General features: G+C 41.8%; 1 protein-coding gene across 5 annotated transcripts in view; it reads right to left on the minus strand.

Annotated features, from left to right (window-relative positions):
* The window catches only part of ARHGEF2 (Rho/Rac guanine nucleotide exchange factor 2), a 129,621-nt gene that overhangs the window by 25,795 nt on the left and 81,579 nt on the right, over nt 1-22,247 (minus strand). For 4 of the 5 annotated variants that reach the window (XM_067472554.1, XM_067472558.1, XM_067472557.1 and 1 more), the window contains 10 exons: nt 20,572-20,722; nt 14,116-14,183; nt 13,395-13,458; nt 9,225-9,354; nt 6,697-6,806; nt 6,435-6,581; nt 3,013-3,263; nt 2,763-2,888; nt 628-745; nt 249-500 (listed from right to left, as the gene is read on the minus strand). In XM_067472554.1, the coding sequence (XP_067328655.1) occupies nt 249-500; nt 628-745; nt 2,763-2,888; nt 3,013-3,263; nt 6,435-6,581; nt 6,697-6,806; nt 9,225-9,354; nt 13,395-13,458; nt 14,116-14,183; nt 20,572-20,722 (1,417 nt within the window). The remainder of the gene's footprint in view (nt 1-248; nt 501-627; nt 746-2,762; nt 2,889-3,012; nt 3,264-6,434; nt 6,582-6,696; nt 6,807-9,224; nt 9,355-13,394; nt 13,459-14,115; nt 14,184-20,571; nt 20,723-22,247) is intronic. The other variant, XM_067472555.1, reaches the window with a different exon arrangement.

The raw sequence follows: 22,247 nt of genomic DNA on the forward strand, positions 1-22,247 counted from the left end.
CCTCTGAAGTCCGACCCACTTATGAAGTCCCACCTACCTCTGAAGCCCCACCCACCTGTGAAGCTCCACCCACCTGTGAAGCCCAACCACATTTGAAGTTCCACCTACCTTTAAAGCTCCACCCACCTCTGTCCCACTTATCTTTGAAGTCCCACCTACCTTTGAATCTCCACCCACCTATGAAGACCACCCACCTGTGAAGCCCCACCCACCTGTGAAGCCCCACCCACCTGTGAAGTCCCACCTACCTTTGAAGCGCCCGGTGGCCGTCTTCCAGAGCATGCACCCGTCATGGACCAGCTTGCGCCGCAGCATTTCGTCCTTCCCAAAGAAGCCGTGTTCCCAGGGCAGGGAAGCCTTGGCGCGCCCGTCTACCCGCGCATAGATCTCCTGCAGCCGCGTGCTCTTCTCGTAGTCATGGACCTCTTGGTCGATGTCCTTGATGAGGTCCTTCACCAGCGTCAGCGCCGTGCTCAGATCGTGCTGGTCAGCTTCGTTCCCTGGGAAGAAAGGGAGGTAGAGACACCGGAGTCAAACCGAGAGTTTCGTTTACCAACATCTGATCAAACATATCCTCTCTCGCCATTTTCTAGAATACATAGACTATGTCCCATCATCCACAGGTACCTTTGGAGTTCTGCAGGATCCGGTCCACAAGCCCAGGGTATTTGGTGAGGCGTTGTGTGACCAGGAGGATGCATTCCTGCATGCCGTGCCTCCGCAGCACCGATAACCGCGTCAGCCGCTGGGAAGAGCAATGAGGATTTGTTTATTTATTTTTTTCGTATCAAAAGCATGGCATAAATTAGTATAAAACTGATTAAAATAGAAGGTGCGCATTCTCAATTTACTTCCAACATGATTGATTAATAATAATAATAATAATAATAATAATATCTGTGTTTCCTTCATCACAGGCATCCCAGTGTTCCTGACTCTCTCCATTGGTTTGGACTTTGCATGACCCCGCCCACTGCCTCTCCCTTAACCCTTTCCTATTCTTTGCTATTGCACACATTATTATTATTATTATTATTATTATTATTATTATTATTATCATTATTTCTGTTTTTCCTCCCCCACAGGCATCCCAGTGTTCCTGACTCTCTCCACTGGTTTGGAATTTGCATGACCCCGCCCACTGCCTCTCCCTTTACTCTTTCCTATTATTTGCTATGGCACACATTATTATTATTATTATTATTATTATTATTATTATTATTATTTCTGTGTTTCCTCCACCACAGGCATCCCAGTGTTCCTGACTCTCTCCATTGGTTTGGAATTTGCATGACCCCGCCCACTGCCTCTCCCTTCACCCTTTCCTATTCTTTGCTATGGCACACATATTATTATTGCATTACATTTAACAATTAATAATAATAATAATAATAATAATAATAATAATAATAATAATTTCCGTGTTTCCTTCACCACAGGCATCCCAGTGTTCCTGACTCTCTCCACTCGTTTGGAATTTGCATTACCTCGCCCACTGCCTCTCCCTTAACCCTTTCCTATTCTTTGCTATAGCACACATATTATTATTATTCTTACATTACATTTAATGATTAATAATAATAATAATAATAATAATAATAATTTCTGTCTTTCCTTCACCACAGGCATCCCAGTGTTTCTGACCCTCTCCATTAGTTTGGAAATTGCATGACCCCGCCCACTGCCTCTCCCTTAACCCTTTCCTATTCTTTGCTATGGCACACACATTATTATTATTATTATTACATTACATTTAACAATTATTATTATTATTATTATTATTATTAATAATAATAATAATAATAATAAAATAATAATAATAATTTCTGTCTTTCCTTCACCAGAAGCATTCCAGTGTTCCTGATTCTCTCCATTGGTTTGGAAATTGCATGACCCCGCCCACTGCCTCTCCCTTAACCCTTTCCTATTCTTTGCTATGGAACACAGAAATTATAATAATTATTATTGCATTATATTTAACAATTTATAATAATAATAATAATAATAATAATTTCTGTGTTTCCTCCACCACAGGCACCCCAGTGTTCCTGACTCTCTCCATTGTTTTGGACTTTGCATGACCCTGCCCACTGCCTCTCCCTTAACCCTTTCCTATTCTTTGCTATGGCACACTCATTATTTGCTTCTGAAACACTGGGATGCCTGTGGTGAAGGAAGCACAGAAATTATTATTATTATTGTTATTACTAATCATTAAATGTAATAATAATAATAATAATAATAATAATAATACATTACATTTAATGATTAATAATAATAATAATAATAATAATAATAATAATAATAATTTCTGTGTTTCCTTCACCACAGGCATCCCAGTGTTTCTCCATTGGTTTGGAATTTGCACTGCCTTTCCCTTAACCCTTTCCTATTCTTTGCTATGGCACACACATTATTATTATTATTATTATTATTATTATTATTATCACATTACATTACATTTAACAATTATTATTATTATTATTATTATTATTATTATTATTATTATTTCTGTGTTTCCTTCACCACAGGCATCCCAGTGTTCCTGACTCTCTCCATTTGGAATTTGCATTTGGAATTTGCATGACCCCTCCCACTCCCTCTCCCTTAACCCTTTCCTATTCTTTGCTATGGCACACACATTATTATTATTATTATTATTATTATTATTATTATTATTAACATAACACCACATTTTTAACTTTGAGAATACAATTGAGAATTGTATTCCCAATTTGCTTCTGATACGGATCAATAAATACCCGGATAAACTGCTGGAACCGCTTGTCCCGGGCGAGGAGCTCTTTGTAAACTTTGACGGCTTTGGTGTGGCGGCTGCAAAACTCCGAGTAGGCCTTCTTCATTTGCTCGGCATTGGAGCCCGAAAACTGGGGAAAGGAAAGGGTCAAATCGTCAGGTATTGTTTCCTCAGGTCGGGTTGGACTCAGACCTGGAGATGTGGGGAACTCTGGCCATCTGTGATGACGATTACGACGATGGTGGACCCCTTACCTGCTGGACCAGGATGTCTCCCAACCGGTTGATGACGAAGTTCTTGTTGCTGTCCGCGGCGAGCGATTCTTTGCGGCGCTCCAGAAGCTGGACGAGGAACCGGTCGTGGATCTCGTTGAGCTCGTCCAGGCTGGGGAACATGCTCTGCACCACAACCGCGTCCATCTGGAGGTCCTCCAGCATCCCCTTGCGGAAGAGGTTGGCCATGATCTTCAGGGTCTGGACGTGGTGCAGCTCCGTCTGGATCAACTCTGTTGGCAACACAGGTCCATCATGGGAAGAGAAACATTCAAGAGACACTGACGAACCTATCCTCACACGTTACACTGCCCTGGCAGATGAGACACAGAGGAGGACCTCAACTCTGAGACAGAGTTGAATTGAAACATTCAAGAGACACTGACGAACCTATCCTCACACGTTACACTGCCCTGGCAGATGAGACACAGAGGAGGACCTCAACTCTGAGACAGAGTTGAATTGAAACATTCAAGAGACACTGACGAACCTATCCTCACACGTTACACTGCCCTGGCAGATGAGACACAGAGGAGGACCTCAACTCTGAGACAGAGTTGAATCGAAACATTCAAGAGACACTGACGAACCTATCCTCACACGTTACACTGCCCTGGCAGATGAGACACAGAGGAGGACCTCAACTCTGAGACAGAGTTGAATCGAAACATTCAAGAGACACTGACGAACCTATCCTCACACGTTACACTGCCCTGGCAGATGAGACACAGAGGAGGACCTCAACTCTGAGATAGAGTTGAATCGAAACATTCAAGAGACACTGACGAACATATCCTCACACGTTACACTGCCCTGGCAGATGGGACATAGAGGAGGACCTCAACTCTGAGACAGAGTTGAATCATAGAATCATAGAGTTGGAAGAATGATAGAATCATAGAGCAGGAAGCAGGAAAATCACATTCAAAGCACCCCCCAACAGATGGCCATCCAGCTTCTGTTTAATAGGCATGGTTAGGTACCGTCGGAATCTTCGTAATTCGGAATAAAGTCGTAAAAATTACCTTTTGGAAGCCATTTTGAAGTTTTTAAGAAAACCGGAAGTCCCTTTCTCCTTCCGAAGCTTTTTCCGCCATTTTTGTTACGACTCATGAAGTGAGTCGGAAATGATTCAGCTTTTCCCCGCTTGTGGTCCCTGGCATTCGCGCAAGCCAGAGAATCCATTTTTAAACCAGGGAAGGAAGGAATTTCCTAGCCTCAGCTCAAGCCAAAGAAGCCAGTTTCAAAGCCAGAGAAGCCAGTTTTAAACCAGGGAAGGAAGGAATTTCATGGCCTTGACTCAAGCCAGAGAAGCCAGTTTTAAACCAGGGAAGGAAGGAATTTCCTGGCCTCGGCTTAAGCCAGAGAAGCCAATTTTAAACCAGGGAAGGAAGGAATTTCATGGCCTTGACTCAAGACAGAGAAGCCATTTTTAAACCATAGAGGAATTTCCTCTGCTTGCTTTTCCCGGCTTCTGGTCCCTGGTCTTTGCTCAAGCCAGAGAAGCCAGTTTTAAAGCCAGAGAAGCCAGTTTTAAAGCCAGAGAAGCCAGTTTTAAAGCCAGAGAAGCCAGTTTTAAAGCCAGAGAAGCCAGTTTTAAAGCCAGAGAAGCCAGTTTTAAAGCCAGAGAAGCCAGTTTTAAACCAGGGAAGAAGGGAATTTCCTGGCCTCGGATCAAGCCAGAGAAGCCAGATTTAAAGCCAGAGAATAAAGGAATTTCCTCCAATTGTTTTTCCTCGCTTCTGGTCCCTGGCCTCAGCTCAAGCCAGAGAAGCCAGTTTTAAACCAGAGAATAAAGGAATTTCCTCCAATTGCTTTTCCTCGCTTCTGGTCCCTGGCCTTGGCTCAAGCCAGAGAAGCCAGTTTTAAGGCCAGAGAAGCCAGTTTTAAACCAGGGAAGGAAGGAATTTCCTGGCCTCAGCTCAAGCCAGAGAAGCCAGTTTTAAACCAGGGAAGGAAGGAATTTCCTGGCCTTGACTAAAGCCAGAGAAGCCATTTTTAAACCAGAGAGGAATTTCCTCCGCTTGCTTTTTCCGGCTTCTGGTCCCTGGTCTTGGCTCAAGCCAGAAAAGCCAGTTTTAAAGCCAGAGAAGCCGGTTTTAAACCAGAGAGGAATTTCCTGCCCTTGGCTCAAGCCAGAGAAGCCAATTTTAAATCCAGAGAAGAAAGGAATTTCCTCCAATTGCTTTTCCCGGCTTCTGGTCCCTGGTCTTGGCTCAAGCCAGAGAAGCCAGTTTTAAAGCCAGAGAAGCCAGTTTTAAACGAGAGAAGGAAGGAATTTCCTGGCTTCGACTCAAGCCAGAGAAGCCATTTTTAAACCAGAGAGGAATTTCCTCCGCTTGCTTTTCCCGGCTTCTGGTCCCTGGTCTTGGCTCAAGCCAGAGAAGCCAGTTTTAAAGCCAGAGAAGCCGGTTTTAAATGAGAGAAGGAAGGAATTTCCTGGCTTCGACTCAAGCCAGAGAAGCCGGTTTTAAAGCCAGAGAAGCCAGTTTTAAACCAGGGAGGGAAGGAATTTCTTGGCCTCAGCTCAAGCCAGAGAAGCCAGTTTTAAATCAGAGAAGGAAGGAATTTCCTAGCCTTGACTCAAGCCAGAGAAGCCATTTTTAAACCAGAGAGGAATTTCCTCTGCTTGCTTTTCCCGGCTTCTGGTCCCTGGCCTTGGCTCAAGCCAGAGAAGCTAGTTTTGAAACAAGAGAAGCAAGTTTTAAACCAGAAAAGGAAGGCATTTCCTGGCCTCGGCTCAAGCCAGAGAAGCCAGTTTTGAAGCCAGAGAAGGAAGGAATTTCCTGGGCTTGGCTCAAGCCAGAGAAGCCAGTTTTGAAGCCAGAGAAGGAAGGAATTTCCTGGGCTTGGCTCAAGCCAGAGAAGCCAGTTTTGAAGCCAGAGAAGGAAGGAATTTCCTGGGCTTGGCTCAAGCCAGAGAAGCTGGTTTTAAAGCCAGAGAAGCCAGTTTTGAAGCCAGAGAAGGAAGGAATTTCCTGGCCTCAGCTCAAGCCAGAGAAGCCAATTTTAAACCAGGGAAGGAAGGAATTCCCTGGCCTCGGCTCAAGCCAGAGTAGCCAATTTTAAACCAGGGAAGGAATTTCCTGGCCTCGGCTCAAGCCAGAGAAGCCAATTTTAAACCAGGGAAGGAAGGAATTCCCTGGCCTCGGCTCAAGCCAGAGAAGCCAATTTTAAACCAGGGAAGGAAAGAATTTCCTGGCCTCGGCTCAAGCCAGAGAAGCCAGTTTTAAACCAGGGAAGGAAAGAATTTCCTGGCCTCGGCTCAAGCCAGAGAAGCCGGTTTTAAAGCCAGAGAAGGAAGGAATTTCCTGGCCTCGGCTCTATCCAGAGAAGCCAGTTTTAAAGCCAGAGAAGCCAGTTTTAAACCACCGACTCCTTTTTGGATATTTTTGGATGCCCACCGTAAATGACGTCCTGGCGCTTCATCACTTCCTTCTTGTGCTGCTGCAGGAAGTGATTGTCGACGGCCAGACTCCAGGAATCGGCTTCGAAATCCTTCTCGTCCATCTCGAAGTCGCTCATCAGCTGGTTATAGATGACTTCAGCTCCTGGAGGATTCAAAACAGAGAGAAAGATATAGATTTCGGAGACGGTCAGCCCTCGTTTTCCATAGTATGCATCCTCCGTACTGTATGTATGTATGCGTGTCGGTGGTTAGCTCACCTTCATCGATGAGCGACTCGACAGAGAGGGTCCGATTGCGTATATTTAGGGAATCCGTGGATTGGGACAGGATCCTTCGGAGGCCCAGCGGAGCCTCATCGTTGAAGTTCCTACGGAAGAGGAAGGAAAATCATTACTACCCATCACAGACTTTACCAGGCATCCCAGTGTTTCTGTCTCTCCCCACTGGTCTGGAATTTGCATGACCCCGCCCACTGCCTCTCGCTTAATCCTTTCCTATTCCTTGCTATGGCACACATTATTATTATTATTATTATTATTATTATTATTTCTGTGTTTCCTCCACCACAGGCATCCCAGTGTTTCTGACTCTCCCTATTAGTCTGGAATTTGCATGACTCCGCCCACTGCCTCTCCCTTAATCCTTTCCTATTCCTTGCTATGGCACACATTATTATTATTAGTATTATTATTATTATTATTATTATTATTTCTGTGTTTCCTCCAACACAGGCATCCCAGTGTTTCTGGCGCTCTCCATTGGTGTGGAATTTGCATGACCCCACCCATTGCCTCTCCCATAACCCTTTCTTATTCTTTGCTATGGCACACATTATTATTATTATTATTATTATTATTATTATTATTATTAATATTATTTTTATTATTTCTGTGTTTCCTCCACCACAGGCATCCCAGTGTTTCTGACTCTCCCCATTGGTGTGGAAATGGCATGACAGCACCCACTGCCTCTCCCTTAACCCTTTCCTATTCTTTGCTATGGCACACATTATTATTATTATTATTATTATTATTATTATTATTATTATTATTATTTCTGTGTTTCCTCCACCACAGGCATCCCAGTGTTTCTGACTCTCTCCATTGGTGTGGAAATGGCATGACAGTGCCCACTGCCTCTTCCATAACACTCTCCTATTCTTTGCTATGGACACATTATTATTATTATTATTATTATTAATATTATTATTATTTCTGTGTTTCCTCCACCACAGGCATCCCAGTGTTTCCTTGACACCACACATTGGTGTGGAAATGGCATGACCCTGCCCACTGCCTCTCCCTTAACCCTTTCCTATTCTTTGCTATGGCACACATTGTTATTATTATTATTATTATTATTATTATTTTTTCTGTGTTTCCTCCAACACAGGCATCCCAGTGTTTCTGACTCTCCCCATTGGTGTGGAAATGGCATGACCCCGCCCACTGCCTCTCCCATAACTTTTTCCTATTCTTTGCTATGGCACACATTATTATTATTATTATTATTATTATTATTATTATTATTATTTCTGTGTTTCCTCCACCACAGGCATCCCAGTGTTTCTGGCTCTCTCCATTGGTGTGGAAATTGCATGACCCCGCCCACTGCCACTCCCATAATAATAATAATAATAATAATTATTATTATTATTATTATTATTATTACTATTATTATTATTATTATTATTATTATTATTTCTGTGTTTCCTCCACCACAGGCATCCCAGTGTTTCTGACTCTCTCCATTGGTCTGGAATTTGCATGTCCCCGCAAATGCCTCTCCCTTAATCCTTTCTTATTCTTTGCTATGGCACCCATTATTATTATTATTATTATTATTATTATTATTATTTCTGCGTTTCCTCCACCACAGGCATCCCAGTGTTTCTGACTCTCTCCATTGGTGTGGAAATTGCATCACCCTGCCCACTGCCTCTCCCTTAATCCTTTCCTATTCTTTGCTATGGCACACATTATTATTATTAATATTATTATTATTTCCGTGTTTCCTCCACCACAGACATCCCAGTGTTTCTGACTCTCCCCATTGGTGTGGAAATGGCATGACCCCGCCCACTGCCTCTCCCGTAACTTTTTCCTATTCTTTGCTATGGCACACATTATTATTACTATTATTATTATTATTATTATTATTATTATTATTATTATTTCTGCGTTTCCTCCACCACAGGCATCCCAGTGTTTCTGACTCTCTCCATTGGTGTGGAAATTGCATGACCCTGCCCACTGCCTCTCCCTTAACCCTTTCCTATTCTTTGCTATGGCACACATTAATATTATTATTATTATTATTATTATTATTATTATTTCTGTGTTTCCTCCACCACAGGCATCCCAGTGTTTCTGGCGCTCTCCATTGGTGTGGAAATTGTATGACCCCGCCCACTGCCACTCCCACAATAATAATAATAATAATTATTATTATTATTATTATTATTACTATTATTATTATTATTATTATTACTATTTCTGTGTTTCCTCCACCACAGGCATCCCAGTGTTTCTGACTCTCCCCATTGGTCTGGAATTTGCATGACCCCGCCCACTGCCTCTCCCATAACTTTTTCCTATTCTTTGCTATGGCACACATTATTATTATTATTATTATTATTATTATTATTATTATTTCTGTGTTTCCTCCACCACAGGCATCCCAGTGTTTCTATTTTTTGCTATGGCATGCATTATTATTATTATTATTATTATTATTATTATTATTTCACCCCAATTAAGTTTCCTTCCTCGTCATTCAAACTCACCCCGCAATGTTTGTGGTGGAAACGCTTTTGGAGAGGGACAAAGTGGGTCGGCCCCGGCGGGATCCCAGCAGTGTCTGGCGGAAGCTCTCCGAGGGGTAGATGGCCGAATTGGGGCGTTCCCGGTTGGACGCTGGGAATTCCAAAGAGCGAGAGATACTGTCAAGCCACAGAATCGTAGATTTAACCTCAGCAGCCAAAACCAAAGTCACAAAAACGTCTGTTATAGAACTCCAATATGCCGATGATAGTGTAGTCTATGCGCATTCAGAAGAAAACCTGCCATATCTGTTATAAAACTCCCATATGCCAACGATAACATAGCCTGTGCACATTCAGAAGAAGAGCTGCAATATCTGTTATAGAACTCTAATATGCTGATGATAACGTAACCATCTGCACCCAGACATGAACTGGAGCACTCCCAGTTGGACGCTGGGAATTACACAGAGCGAGAGATACTGTCAAGCCATAGAATTATAGATTGCAAGTTATGTAACCTCAGCAGCCAAAACCAAGGTCACAACAACTTCTGTTATAGAACTCCAATATGCTGATGATAACGTAACCATCTGTGCACAAACATGAAGTGAGGTGCTCCCGGTTGGACGCTGAGAATTCCAAAAAGAGCGAGAGATACTGTCAAGTCATAGAATCATAGACTGCAAGATATTTAACCTCAGCAGCCAAAACCAAGGTCACAAAAACGTCTGTTATAGAACTCCAATATGCTGATGATAACGTAGTCTGTGCGCATTCAGAAGAAGACCTTCAATGCCTGTTATAGAACTCCAATATGCAGACGATAACATAGTCTGTGCACATTCAGAAGACCTTCAATGCCTGTTAAAGAACTCTAATATGCCAACGATAACATAGTCTGTGCACATTCAGAAGAAGACCTACAATATCTGTTATAGAACTCCAACATGCCGATGATAATGTAACCATCTGCGCCCAGACATGAATTGGGGCACTCCCAGTTAGACGCTGAGAATTCCAAAGAGCAAGAGATACTGTCAAGCCATAGAATCATAGATTGCAAGATATTTAACCTCAGCAGCCAAAACCAAGGTCACAACAATGTCTGTTTTAGAACTCCAATATGCCAATGATAATGTAGTCTGTGCGCATTCAGAAGACCTTCAATGCCTGTTAAAGAACTCTAATATGCCAACGATAACGTAGTCTGTGCGCATTCAGAAGAAACCCTACAATATCTGTTACAGATCTCCAATATGCCAACGATAACATAGTCTGTGAACATTCAGAAGAAGACCTACTATATCTGTTATAGAATTCCAACATGCCGATGATAACGTAACCATCTGTGCCCAGACATGAAGTGAGGTGCTCTCGGTTGGACGCTGAGAATTCCAAACAGCGAGAGATACTATCAAGCCATAGAATCATAGACTGCAAGCTATTTAACCTCAGCAGCCAAAACCAAGATCACAACAACGTCTGTTTTAGGACTCCAATATGCCTATTATAACGTAGTCTGTGTGCATTCACAAGACCTAAAATTTCTGTTATAGAACTCCAATATGCAGATGAAAACGTCGTCTGTGCACATGCAGAAGAAAACCCACAATATCTGTTACAGACTATTGTAGGCATTGTAGTTCTTCTGAATGCGCACAGACTACGTTATCATCGGCATATTGCAGATAGACAGATGATAACGTAGTCTGTGCGCATTCAGAAGAAGACCTACAATGCCTGCTATAGAACTTTAATATGCTGATTATAACATAGCCTGTGTGCATTCAGAAGACTTACAATGTCTGTTATAGAACTCCAATATGCCGATGATAACATAGTCTGTGCGCATTCAGAAGAAGACCTACAATGCCTGTTATAGAACTCCAATATGCCGACAATAACGTAGTCTGTGCGCATTCAGAAAACCTACAATATCTGTTATAGAACTCCAATATGCCAACGATAACATAACCTGTGTGCACTCAGAAGAAGACCTACAATGCCTGTTATAGAACTCCAATATACCAATTATAACGTAGTCTGTGCACATTCGGAAGAAGATCTACAATGTTTGTTATAGAACTCCAATATGCAGATGATAACATAGTCTGTGCGCATTCAGAAGATCTACAATATCTGTTATAGAACTCCAATATGCTGATGATAACGTAGTCTGCACATTCAGAAGAAGACCTACAATGCCAACGATATGCCAACGATAGCATCGATTGTGCGCATTCAGAAGACCTCCAATGCCTGTTATAGAACTTCAATATGCCGATGATAACATAGTCTGTGCACATTCAGAAGAAGACCTACAATGCCTGTTATAGAACCCCAATATGCCGATGATAACGTAGTCTGTGCACATTCGGAAGACCTACAATGCCTGTTATAGAACTCCAATATGCAGATGATAACATAGTCTGTGCACATGCAGAAGAAAACCCACAATATCTGTTACAGAACTCCAATATGCCAATGATAAGTTAGTCTGTGCGCATTCAGAAAAATACCTACAATGCAAGGCATTGTAGGTCTTCGTTTGAATGCACACAGACTGCGTTATTATCAGCATATTGCAGATAGGCAGATGACAATGTAGTCTGTGCACATTCAGAAGAAGACCTACAATGTCTGTTATAGAACTCCAATATGCAGATGATAACGTAGTCTGTGCACATTCAGAAGAAGACCTACAATGCCAACGATAGCATAGACTGTGCGCATTCAGAAGACCTCCAATGCTTGTTATATAGAACTCCAATATGCAGATGATAACGTAGTCTGTGCGCATTCGGAAGAAGATCTACAATGTCTGTTATAGAACTCTAATATGCCGATGATAACATAGTCTGTGTGCATTCAGAAAACCTACAATATCTGTTAGAGAACTCCAATATGCGGACGATAACGTACTATGTGCGCATTCGGAAGAAGATCTACAATGTCTGTTATAGAACTCCAATATGTCAACGATAACATAGTCTGTGCGCATTCAAAAGAAGACCTACAATGCCTGTTATAGAACTCAAATATACTGACGATAATGTAGTCTGTGCGCATTCAGTAGACCTACAATGCCTGTTATAGAACTCCAATATGCCGACAATAACATAGTCTGTGCGCATTCAGAAGGAAACCTACAATGCCTGTTATAGAACTCCAATATGCCAATGATAACATAGTCTGTGCGCATTCAAAACACCTACAATGCCTATTATAGAACTCTAATATGCCGACAATAACATAGTCTGTGCGCATTCAGAAGGAAACCTACAATGCCTGTTATAGAACTCCAATATGCTGACAATAGACCTACAATGCCTGTTATAGAACTCCAATATGCCAACGATAACATAACCTGTGCGCACTCAGAAGAAGACCTACAATGCCTGTTATAGAACCCCAATATGCTGACGATAAAATAGTCTGTGCACATTCAGAAGAAGACCTACAATGCCTGTTTTAGAACTTCAATATGCCGATGATAACATAGTCTGTGTGCATTCAGAAAACCTACAATATCTGTTAGAGAACTCCAATATGCGGACGATAACGTAGTCTGTGCGCATTCGGAAGAAGATCTACAATGTCTGTTATAGAACTCCAATATGTCAACGATAACATAGTCTGTGCGCATTCAAAAGAAGACCTACAATGCCTGTTATAGAACTCAAATATACTGACGATAATGTAGTCTGTGCGCATTCAGTAGACCTACAATGCCTGTTATAGAACTCCAATATGCCGACAATAACATAGTCTGTGCGCATTCAGAAGGAAACCTACAATGCCTGTTATAGAACTCCAATATGCCAATGATAACATAGTCTGTGCGCATTCAAAACACCTACAATGCCTATTATAGAACTCTAATATGCCGACAATAACATAGTCTGTGCGCATTCAGAAGGAAACCTACAATGCCTGTTATAGAACTCCAATATGCAGACAATAACGTAGCCTGTGCGCATTCAGAAGAAGACCTACAATGCCTGTTATAGAACTCCAATATGCAGACAATAACATAGTCTGTGCGTATTCAGAAGAAGACCCACAATTATCTGTTATAGAACTCCAATATGCTGACAATAACATAGTCTGTGTGCATCCAGAAGAAGACCTACAGTGTCTGTTATAGAACTCCAATATGCCGATGATAACGTAACCATTTGCGCAACTCACGTTTGCTCCGCAAGGAGACCGTCTGAAGGGCGGAATTGTTCTTGAGGAAGGCGGCCTTCTGCTGCTGCGGAGGGAAGAAGAGAATCATCTCACAAATAATAATAATAATAATAATAATAATAATAATAATAATAATTTGCAATACTGTATTTATAAATATAATAAATAAAAATATAATAAAATAAAGAATAATATTTGCAGTACTTTAGAGATATAATAAACAATAATAATTTGCAATAATGTATTTATAGATATCATAAGTATAAATACAATAGGTAAATATAAATATAATATAATAAATAATAATAATAATTGCATAAAAATAATTAATAGTAATAATAATTTGCAATAATGTATTTATAGATATCATAGGTCTAAATACAATAGGTAAATATAAGTATAATATAAATAATAATAATAATAATTGCATAATTATGCATAACCCAAGTGCATAATTGCATAATATTATAATAATAATAATTTCATGAAAATAATTAACAATAATAATAATTTGCAATAATGTATTTATAGATATAATAAATAAAAATACAATAAAATAAACAATAATATTTGCAATAATTTATAGATATAATAAATAATAATAATTTGCAATACCATCGAGTTGGGAGGGACCCCAAAGGTCATCCAGTCCAACCCCAGGTTTGTCAGGTAGGAAGGCACAATCGAAGCCCTCCTGGCAGATGGCCACCCAGAAACTCACCTTCTGCTTGACTTTGGTGCAGTTGGGGAGGGTGTCTTTGCAGCGGTTGTGAATGGTGACATTGCAAGCTGGAAAAAAAGCAAGAAGAGAGAGGAAGCGATGCCCAAGTGTCATTAAATGCCGGAGGAAAGCTGGGCACCGTTTCAACCGGGCATCGCCGCCAAAAACCGGGTCAGGCGAGGATTCAACAAGGCCGGGCTTGAAATGTGCAACGCCGTGGGAAAGAAGGGTATAGTGCTGATTTCTATGGCTTTTGGGATGAGCCACAATTTTTGGGTAAACAGGAAAATATATGATTTTATGCGTTTCCTCCACCACGACATCCCAGTGTTCCTTACTCTCTCCATTGGTGTGCAATTTGCCCTGCCAATGTCCTCCACCAACACCACACTACCACCACCCACGTTCAGGGACAATTTCATCCTAGATTTCATGTGTTTTCTCAACCACAGACATCCCAGTGTTCCTTACTCTCTCCATCAGCTCAGGAACCAAGACCCATAAAAGCTCACTGCCTTAAAAATATTCCACATCTATACGCATAATAAACATGAAAATATATGATTTTATGTGTTTCCTCCACCACAGACATCCCAGTGTTCCTTACTCTCTCCATTGGTGTGGAATTTTGCCCTGCCAATGTCCTCCACCAACACCACACTGCCCGCCCTGCAAATGTCCTCCAGCAACACCACATTGCCCATCAACCAAGTTCAGAGGCAACTTCATCCTAGATTTCATCTGTTTCCTCCATCACAGACATCCCAGTGTTCCTTACTCTCTCCATTGGTGTGGAATTTGCCCTGCCAATGTCCTCCAGCAACACCACACTGCCCACCACCCAAGCGACGGCTTCCATTTGTGGACAATTTCATCCTAGATTTCATGTCTTGCCTCCACCGCAGACATCCCAGTGTTCCTTGCTCTCTCCATTGGTGTGGAATTTGCCCTGCCAATGTCCTCCACAACCCAAGTGAAGGCTTTCATTCGGGGACAATGCCCTCCACCAACACCACACTGCCCACCACTCAAGTGACAGCTTCCATTTGAGGACAATTTCATCCTAGATTTCATGTGTTTCCTCCACCACAGACATCCCACTGTTCCTTACTCTCTCCATTGGTGTGCAATTTGCCTTGCCAATGTCCTCCACCAACACCACACTGCCCACCACCCAAGTTCAGGGACAATTTCATCCTAGATTTCATGTGTTTCCTCCACCACAGACACCCCAGTGTTCCTTACTCTCTCCATTGGTGTGGAATTTTGCCCTGTCAGTGTCCTCCATCAACACTACACTGCCCACCACCCATTTGGGGACAATTTCATCCTAGATTTCATGTCTTGCCTCCACCGCAGACATCCCAGTGTTCCTTACTCTCTCCATTAGTGTGGAATTTGCCCTGCCAATGTCCTCCACCAACACCAAACTGCCCACCATCCAAGAGAAGGCTTCCATTTGGAGACAATTTTATCCTAGATTGCATGTGTTTCCTCCATCACAGATACCCCAGCGTTCCTTACTCTCTCCATTGGTGTTGAATTTGCCCTGCCAATGTCCTCCACCAACACCACACTTCCCACTACCCAAGTGACGGCTTTCATTCCGGGACATTTTCATCCTAGATTTTATATGTTTCCACCATCACAGACATCCCAGTGTTCCTTACTCTCTCCATTGATGTGGAATTTGCCCTGCCAATGTCCTCCACCAACACCACGCTGCCCACCACCCAAGTACAGACTTCCATTTGGGGACAATTTTATCCTAGATTTCATGTGTTTCCTCCATCACAGACATCCCAGTGTTCCTTACTCTCTCCATTGGTGTGGAATTTGCCCTGCCAATGTCCTCCACCAACACCACAAACCCCACTACCCAAGTGGCAGCTTTCATTTGGGGACAATTTCATCCTAGATTTCATGTGTTGCCTCCACCACAGACACCCCAGTGTTCCTTACTCTCTCCATTGGTGTGGAATTTGCCATGCCAATGTCCTCCACAACCCAAGTTCGGGGACAATTTCATCATTCGGGGACAATTTCATCCTAGATTTCATGTTATTATTATTATTATTATTATTATTATTATTATTTATGTGCTTCCTCCACCACAGACACCCCAGTGTTCCTTACTCTCTCCATTGGTGTGGAATTTGACCTGCCAACATCCTCCACCAACACCAAACTGCCCACCATCCAAGAGAAGGCTTTCATTCAGGGACAATTTCATCCTAGATTCCATGTGTTTCCTACACCACAGACATCCCAGTGTTCCTTACTCTCTCCATTGGTGTGGAATTTGCTCTGCCAACATCCTCCACCAACACCAAACTGCCCACCATCCAAGCGACGGCTTCCATTTGTGGACAATTTCATCCTAGATTTCATGTGTTGCCTCCACCACAGACACCCCAGTGTTCCTTACTCTCTCCATTGGTGTGGAATTTGACCTGCCAACATCCTCCACCAACACCAAACTGCCCACCATCCAAGAGAAGGCTTCCATTTGTGGACAATTTGCCCACCATCCAAGAGAAGGCTTCCATTTGTGGACAATTTCATCCTAGATTTCATGTGTTGCCTCCACCACAGACACCCCAGTGTTCCTTACTCTCTCCATTGGTGTGGAATTTGCTCTCCCAATGTCCTCCATCAACACCACACTGCCCACCACCCAAGCGACGGCTTCCATTTGTGGACAATTTCATCCTAGATTTCATGTGTTGCCTCCACCACAGACACCCCAGTGTTCCTTACTCTCTCCATTGGTGTGGAATTTGCCCTGCCAATGTCCTCCGCCAACACCACACTGCCCACCACCCATTTGGGGACAATTTCATCCTAGATTTTATGTTATTATTATTATTATTTATGTGCTTCCTCCACCACAGACACCCCAGTGTTCCTTACTCTCTCCATTAGTGTGGAATTTGTCCTGCCAATGTTCTCTACCAACACCACACTGCCCACCACCCTAGTGAATGCTTTCATTCGGGGACAATTTCATCCTAGATTTCCTTCCTTTCTGGGAGTTGTAGTTCACCCACAACCAGGGAAACAGTTCAGGATGTATGTCCAATGCTGTGAATCGGTCACGCAGGATTGCTTCCAGAAGAGATCCCACTCCCTGCAAATTCCAAGTCCACCCACCGCGGAAAGGGAGAAAAACACCAACTGGACGCTTGTTCCCAGGACCATCTGTTCGGACCAAAGCCGGTGCCAAAAAACGCTGTCTCCCAAAGCAAGAGGGAACACAACACTTCCTTGTGTTACTAACGTTAGAAAGGAATATAGAATATATAGAAAGGCCATAGGTGGCCCCTGGACCCACTTTTAATTAAGAAATAATTAATAGTAATAATAGTTTGCAATAATGTATTTATAAATATCATGCCTATAAATACAATAAGTAAATATAAGATCATAAATAATAATTATAGCATAAAAATAATTAATAGTTATAAAAATTTGCAATAATTGTATTTATAAATATCATAAATAAAAATAGAATAAAATAAATAATAACATTTGCAATAAGTTATAGTTATTATAAATATAATAAATAATGATAATAATTTGCAATAATGTATAAATATAATAAATAAAAATAGAATAAAATAAATAAAACTACATCCAAGATGTCGAACTTCTAGCGATTGAGGTGATGGAAGAGATTGGTAGCTGCACTGAGGAGGGTTGGACTAAATGCCCTCTAGGAGTCCCTTTGCAATGATATTGTAGTTAGGCCTACATAGGAGGCCAGTAGTGACCACTGTCTCAATGTTCTTTCTCGTGAAGCTTAAGCTGGTCAATAGCTTCTGTTGTCAATGGGACTGCTGCTAAGGATGCCTGTTTTTGGATTGCTTAAGTAAAGAAGTAGTCCTGGAATGCCTGGCTGCTCTAAATGAATTCAAGTCTCCAAGGCCAGATGAACTACATCCAAGATGTCGAACTTCTAGCGATTGAGCCTGAATGCTGGTCAAAAGCTTCTGTTGTCAATGGGACTGCTGGTATAAGAAAACTGTTGAATGCAGGAGCTAAGAATGCCTGTTTTTGGATTGTTTAGGCGTAGGATTTCCAGACAAGGTCCACGCCTATGTTCACTACAGAAAAAAAGTCAACAGCAAGCTAGACTATTAATGGTCAGGTGCTTTCTCCGACCTGGGCTGGCTCCGAACTCATGACTTTTGGGTCAGTAGTGGGCATATCGCATATTTGTGTGTCTGTCTTCCACTCTGGATCCACAATTGGAAAATTCTGAGCCTAGGATGGCAAAGCCTGGGATCAGATCTGTCGCCATCTGCCATTCCGGACAAGACGGACTTAATTTATTTCCCCCTCTTAAGATTGATCAAGACCTTAACTTTTCCTAACCTTCTTAGGAGGGAATTATTTCCCGGCCAGGGTCTCGGGGCCAAACGCACCGCCTTTCCGAGAACTTAAATGCCGGAAAGCAAAAGCAGGGATGTCGTTCCAACGAATTTCCAATTGATTCTTTGCAAATTAATTGTGGCAAACATAACTTCACTCAATGAAAGATCACACTATAATAAATGCACTCACAACACTTCTTGAGGTATATTTTCTACAATATTTTTTTTTTACTAGCTCCTGGTTTGGTGTGAAGCCAGGAAATACGGCCATGACATAGACCTTTCCGGTGTATATTTGAAATCTGGGACATGAAGTAAACTGTCAGTTGGAACTTTGTTGCATTCATTACTGCATGCTTTTCAATTAAATCTTTCCAACTTTGATTGTGAGGTAATTATTTCATCAGAAAGCTACATCAAGAAGAATACACAGAAATGGGACCAATGCAGGGGAGGCGTGAGGAAAGTAAACTGTCAGTAGGAACTTTGTTGCATTCACTACTGCATGCTTTTGAATTAAATCTTTCCAACTTTGATTGTGAGGTAATTATTTCATCAGGAAGAATACACGTAAATGGGAGCAATGCAGGGGAGGGGCCAGGGTGAGGCGTGAGGGAAGTAAACTGTCAGTTGGAACTTTATTGCATTCACTACTGCATGCTTTTGAATTAAATCATCCAACTTTGTTTGTTAGGTAAATATTTCATCAGAAAGCTACATCAGGAAGAATGCACAGAAATGGGACCAATGCAGGGGAGGGGCCAGGGTGAGGCGTGAGGAAAGTAAACTGTCAGTTGGAACTTTGTTGTATTTACTACTGCATGCTTTTCAATTAAATATTTCCAACTTTGATTGTGAGGTAATTATTTCATCAGAAAGCTACATCAGGAAGAATGCACAGAAATAGGACCAATGCATGGGAGGGGCCAGGGTGAGGCGTGAGGAAAGTAAACTGTCAGTTGGAACTTTGTTGCATTTGCTACTGCATGCTTTTGAATTAAATCTTTCCAACTTTGATTATGAGGTAATTATTTCATCAGGAAGAATGCATGGAAATGGGACCAATGCAGGGGAGGGGGCAGGGTGAGGCCCTGCCCCCTCCCCTGCAGTTGGAACTTTGTTGCGTTCGCTACTGCATGCTTTTGAATTCAATCTTTCCAAATTTGATTGTGAGGTAATTATTTCATCAGAAAGCTACATCAGGAAGAATGCACGGAAATGGGACCAATGCAGGGGAGGGACCAGGGTGAGGTGTGAGGGAAGTAAACTGTCAGTTGGAACTTTGTTGCGTTCGCTACTGCATGCTTTTGAATTCAATCTTTCCAAATTTGATTGTGAGGTAATTATTTCATCAGAAAGCTACATCAGGAAGAATGCATGGAAATGGGACCAATGCAGGGGAGGGGCCAGGGTGAGGCGTAAGGAAAGTAAACTGTCAGTTGGAACTTTCTTGCATTCACTACTGCATGCTTTTCAATTAAATCTTTCCAACTTTGATTGTGAGGTAATTATTTCATCAGGAAGAATACACAGAAATGGGACCAATGCAGGGGAGGGGCCAGGGTGAGGCGTGAGGGAAGTAAACTGTCAGTTGGAACTTTGTTGCATTCGCTACTGCATGCTTTTGAATTAAATCTTTCCAACTTTGATTGTGAGGTAACTTTTTAAATCAGAAAGCTACATCAGGAAGAATGCACGGAAATGGGACCAATGCAGGGGAGGGACCAGGGTGAGGTGTGAGGGAAGTAAACTGTCAGTTGGAACTTTGTTGCATTTGCTACTGCATGTTTTTGAATTAAATCTTTACAACTTTGTCTGTGAGGTAATTATTTCACCAGAAAGCTACAGATCTGGATATTCTGTACCCTAAAAGTTAAACATTGCTTATAATAAGGAAAACCAACCAATCACATAAGAGATTTACAATTCTTCTGCCTCTGAGCATGTGCAGAAAGCCTGTCACCTGAATTTCCCTAAGGGAGAATGCACAAGCAGGCGTTTTTTCCAAGCTCCTCATGCATCAGTTCCTCCCGCCACCCACCCGACTCTAAATTTAGGATTTCCAAGACGGGTTACTCACTGGGACAAATCAAGGCCTCCTTGGCGGTGATGCTTTTATTGCAGGCGAAGCACATGGTCATGCCGGAGACGGTGATGGAGGTGAAGAGGTGCCCGTTGGTATAGCGGGCATCTTTATCCTTGCCCTCCTTCATCCTGTCTTTTTCTTTGTTCTGCAGGGAAAACATGAGAAACATCAGAATGTGCAAAACGGAGCGGTACCTATTGATCCACTCACATTTGCATGTTTTCAAACTGCTAGGTTGGCAGGAGCTGGGGCTAACAGCGGGAACTCATGCCGCCGCACTCCGGATTTGAACTTGTGACTTTTCGGTCAGTAAGTTCAGCAGCTCAGCAGTTTAAACCACTGCACCACCGGGGGCTCCAGATAGATAGATGAATGGATAGATAGAGGTAGAAGGATGGATGGATGGAGGTAGATATCATGATAGCAAGAAAGAAAGAAAGAAAGAAAGAAAGAAAGAAAGAGGTAGATAGAAGGATGACAGACAGACAGAAAGAAAGAGAGAAAGGAAGGTGGCTAGAAGGATGATACATAGATGGATGGATGGATGGATAGATAGATAGATAGATAGATAGATAGAAGTAGATAGAAGGATGGCAGACAGAGGGAAAGGAAGGAAGGAAGGAAGGAAGGAAGGAAGGAAGGAAGGAAGGAAGGAAGGAAGGAAGGAAGGAAGGTGGCTAGAAGGATGATACATGGATGGATAGATAGAGGTGGTTAGATGGATGATGGATGGATGGATGGATAGATATGTAGATAGATAGATAGATAGATAGATAGATAGATAGATAGACAGATAGATAGATACGAAGATAGTTAGAAAGATAGATAGATAGACAGATAGACAGATAGATAGATAGATAGATAGATAGATAGATAGATAGAGGTAGATAGAAGGATGACAGACAGATTGATGGAAAGAAAGAAAGAAGGAAGGAAGGAAGGAAGGAAGGAAGGAAGGAAGGAAGGAAGGAAGGAAGGAAGGAAAGAAAGGTGGCTAGAAGGATGATACATGGATGGATAGATAGATAGATAGATAGATAGATAGATAGAAGTGGCTAGATGAATGATAGATGGATGGATACATAGACAGATACAGAGATACAGAGAGAGAGAGAGAGAGAGAGAGAGAGAGGTGCCTAGATGGATGATGGATGGGAGGATAGATACATAGATATATAGATAGATAGATAGATAGATAGATAGATAGATAGATAGATAGATACTTAGATAGATAGATAGATAGATAGATAGATAGATAAGTATATAGATAAATACATATATAGATACATATTTAGATAGATAGACAGACAGACAGACAGACAGACAGATAGAGGTGGATGGATGGATAGAGAGATAGAGACCCCTAGATGGATGATGGATGGGTGGATAGATAGATAGTTATATAGATAGATAGGTAGATAGATAGATAGATAGATAAGTATATAGATAAATACATATATAGATACATATATATAGATACATACTTAGATAGATAGATAGATAGACAGACAGACAGACAGATAGAGGTGGATGGATGGATAGAGAGATAGAGACCCCTAGATGGATGATGGATGGGTGGATGGATAGATAGATAGTTATATAGATAGATAGGTATATAGATACATAGATAGATAGATATATAGATAGATAGATAGATAAGTATATAGATA

Source organism: Anolis sagrei, chromosome 12 (genome assembly GCF_037176765.1).
Source record: "Anolis sagrei isolate rAnoSag1 chromosome 12, rAnoSag1.mat, whole genome shotgun sequence".
NCBI classification, from domain to species: domain Eukaryota; kingdom Metazoa; phylum Chordata; class Lepidosauria; order Squamata; family Dactyloidae; genus Anolis; species Anolis sagrei.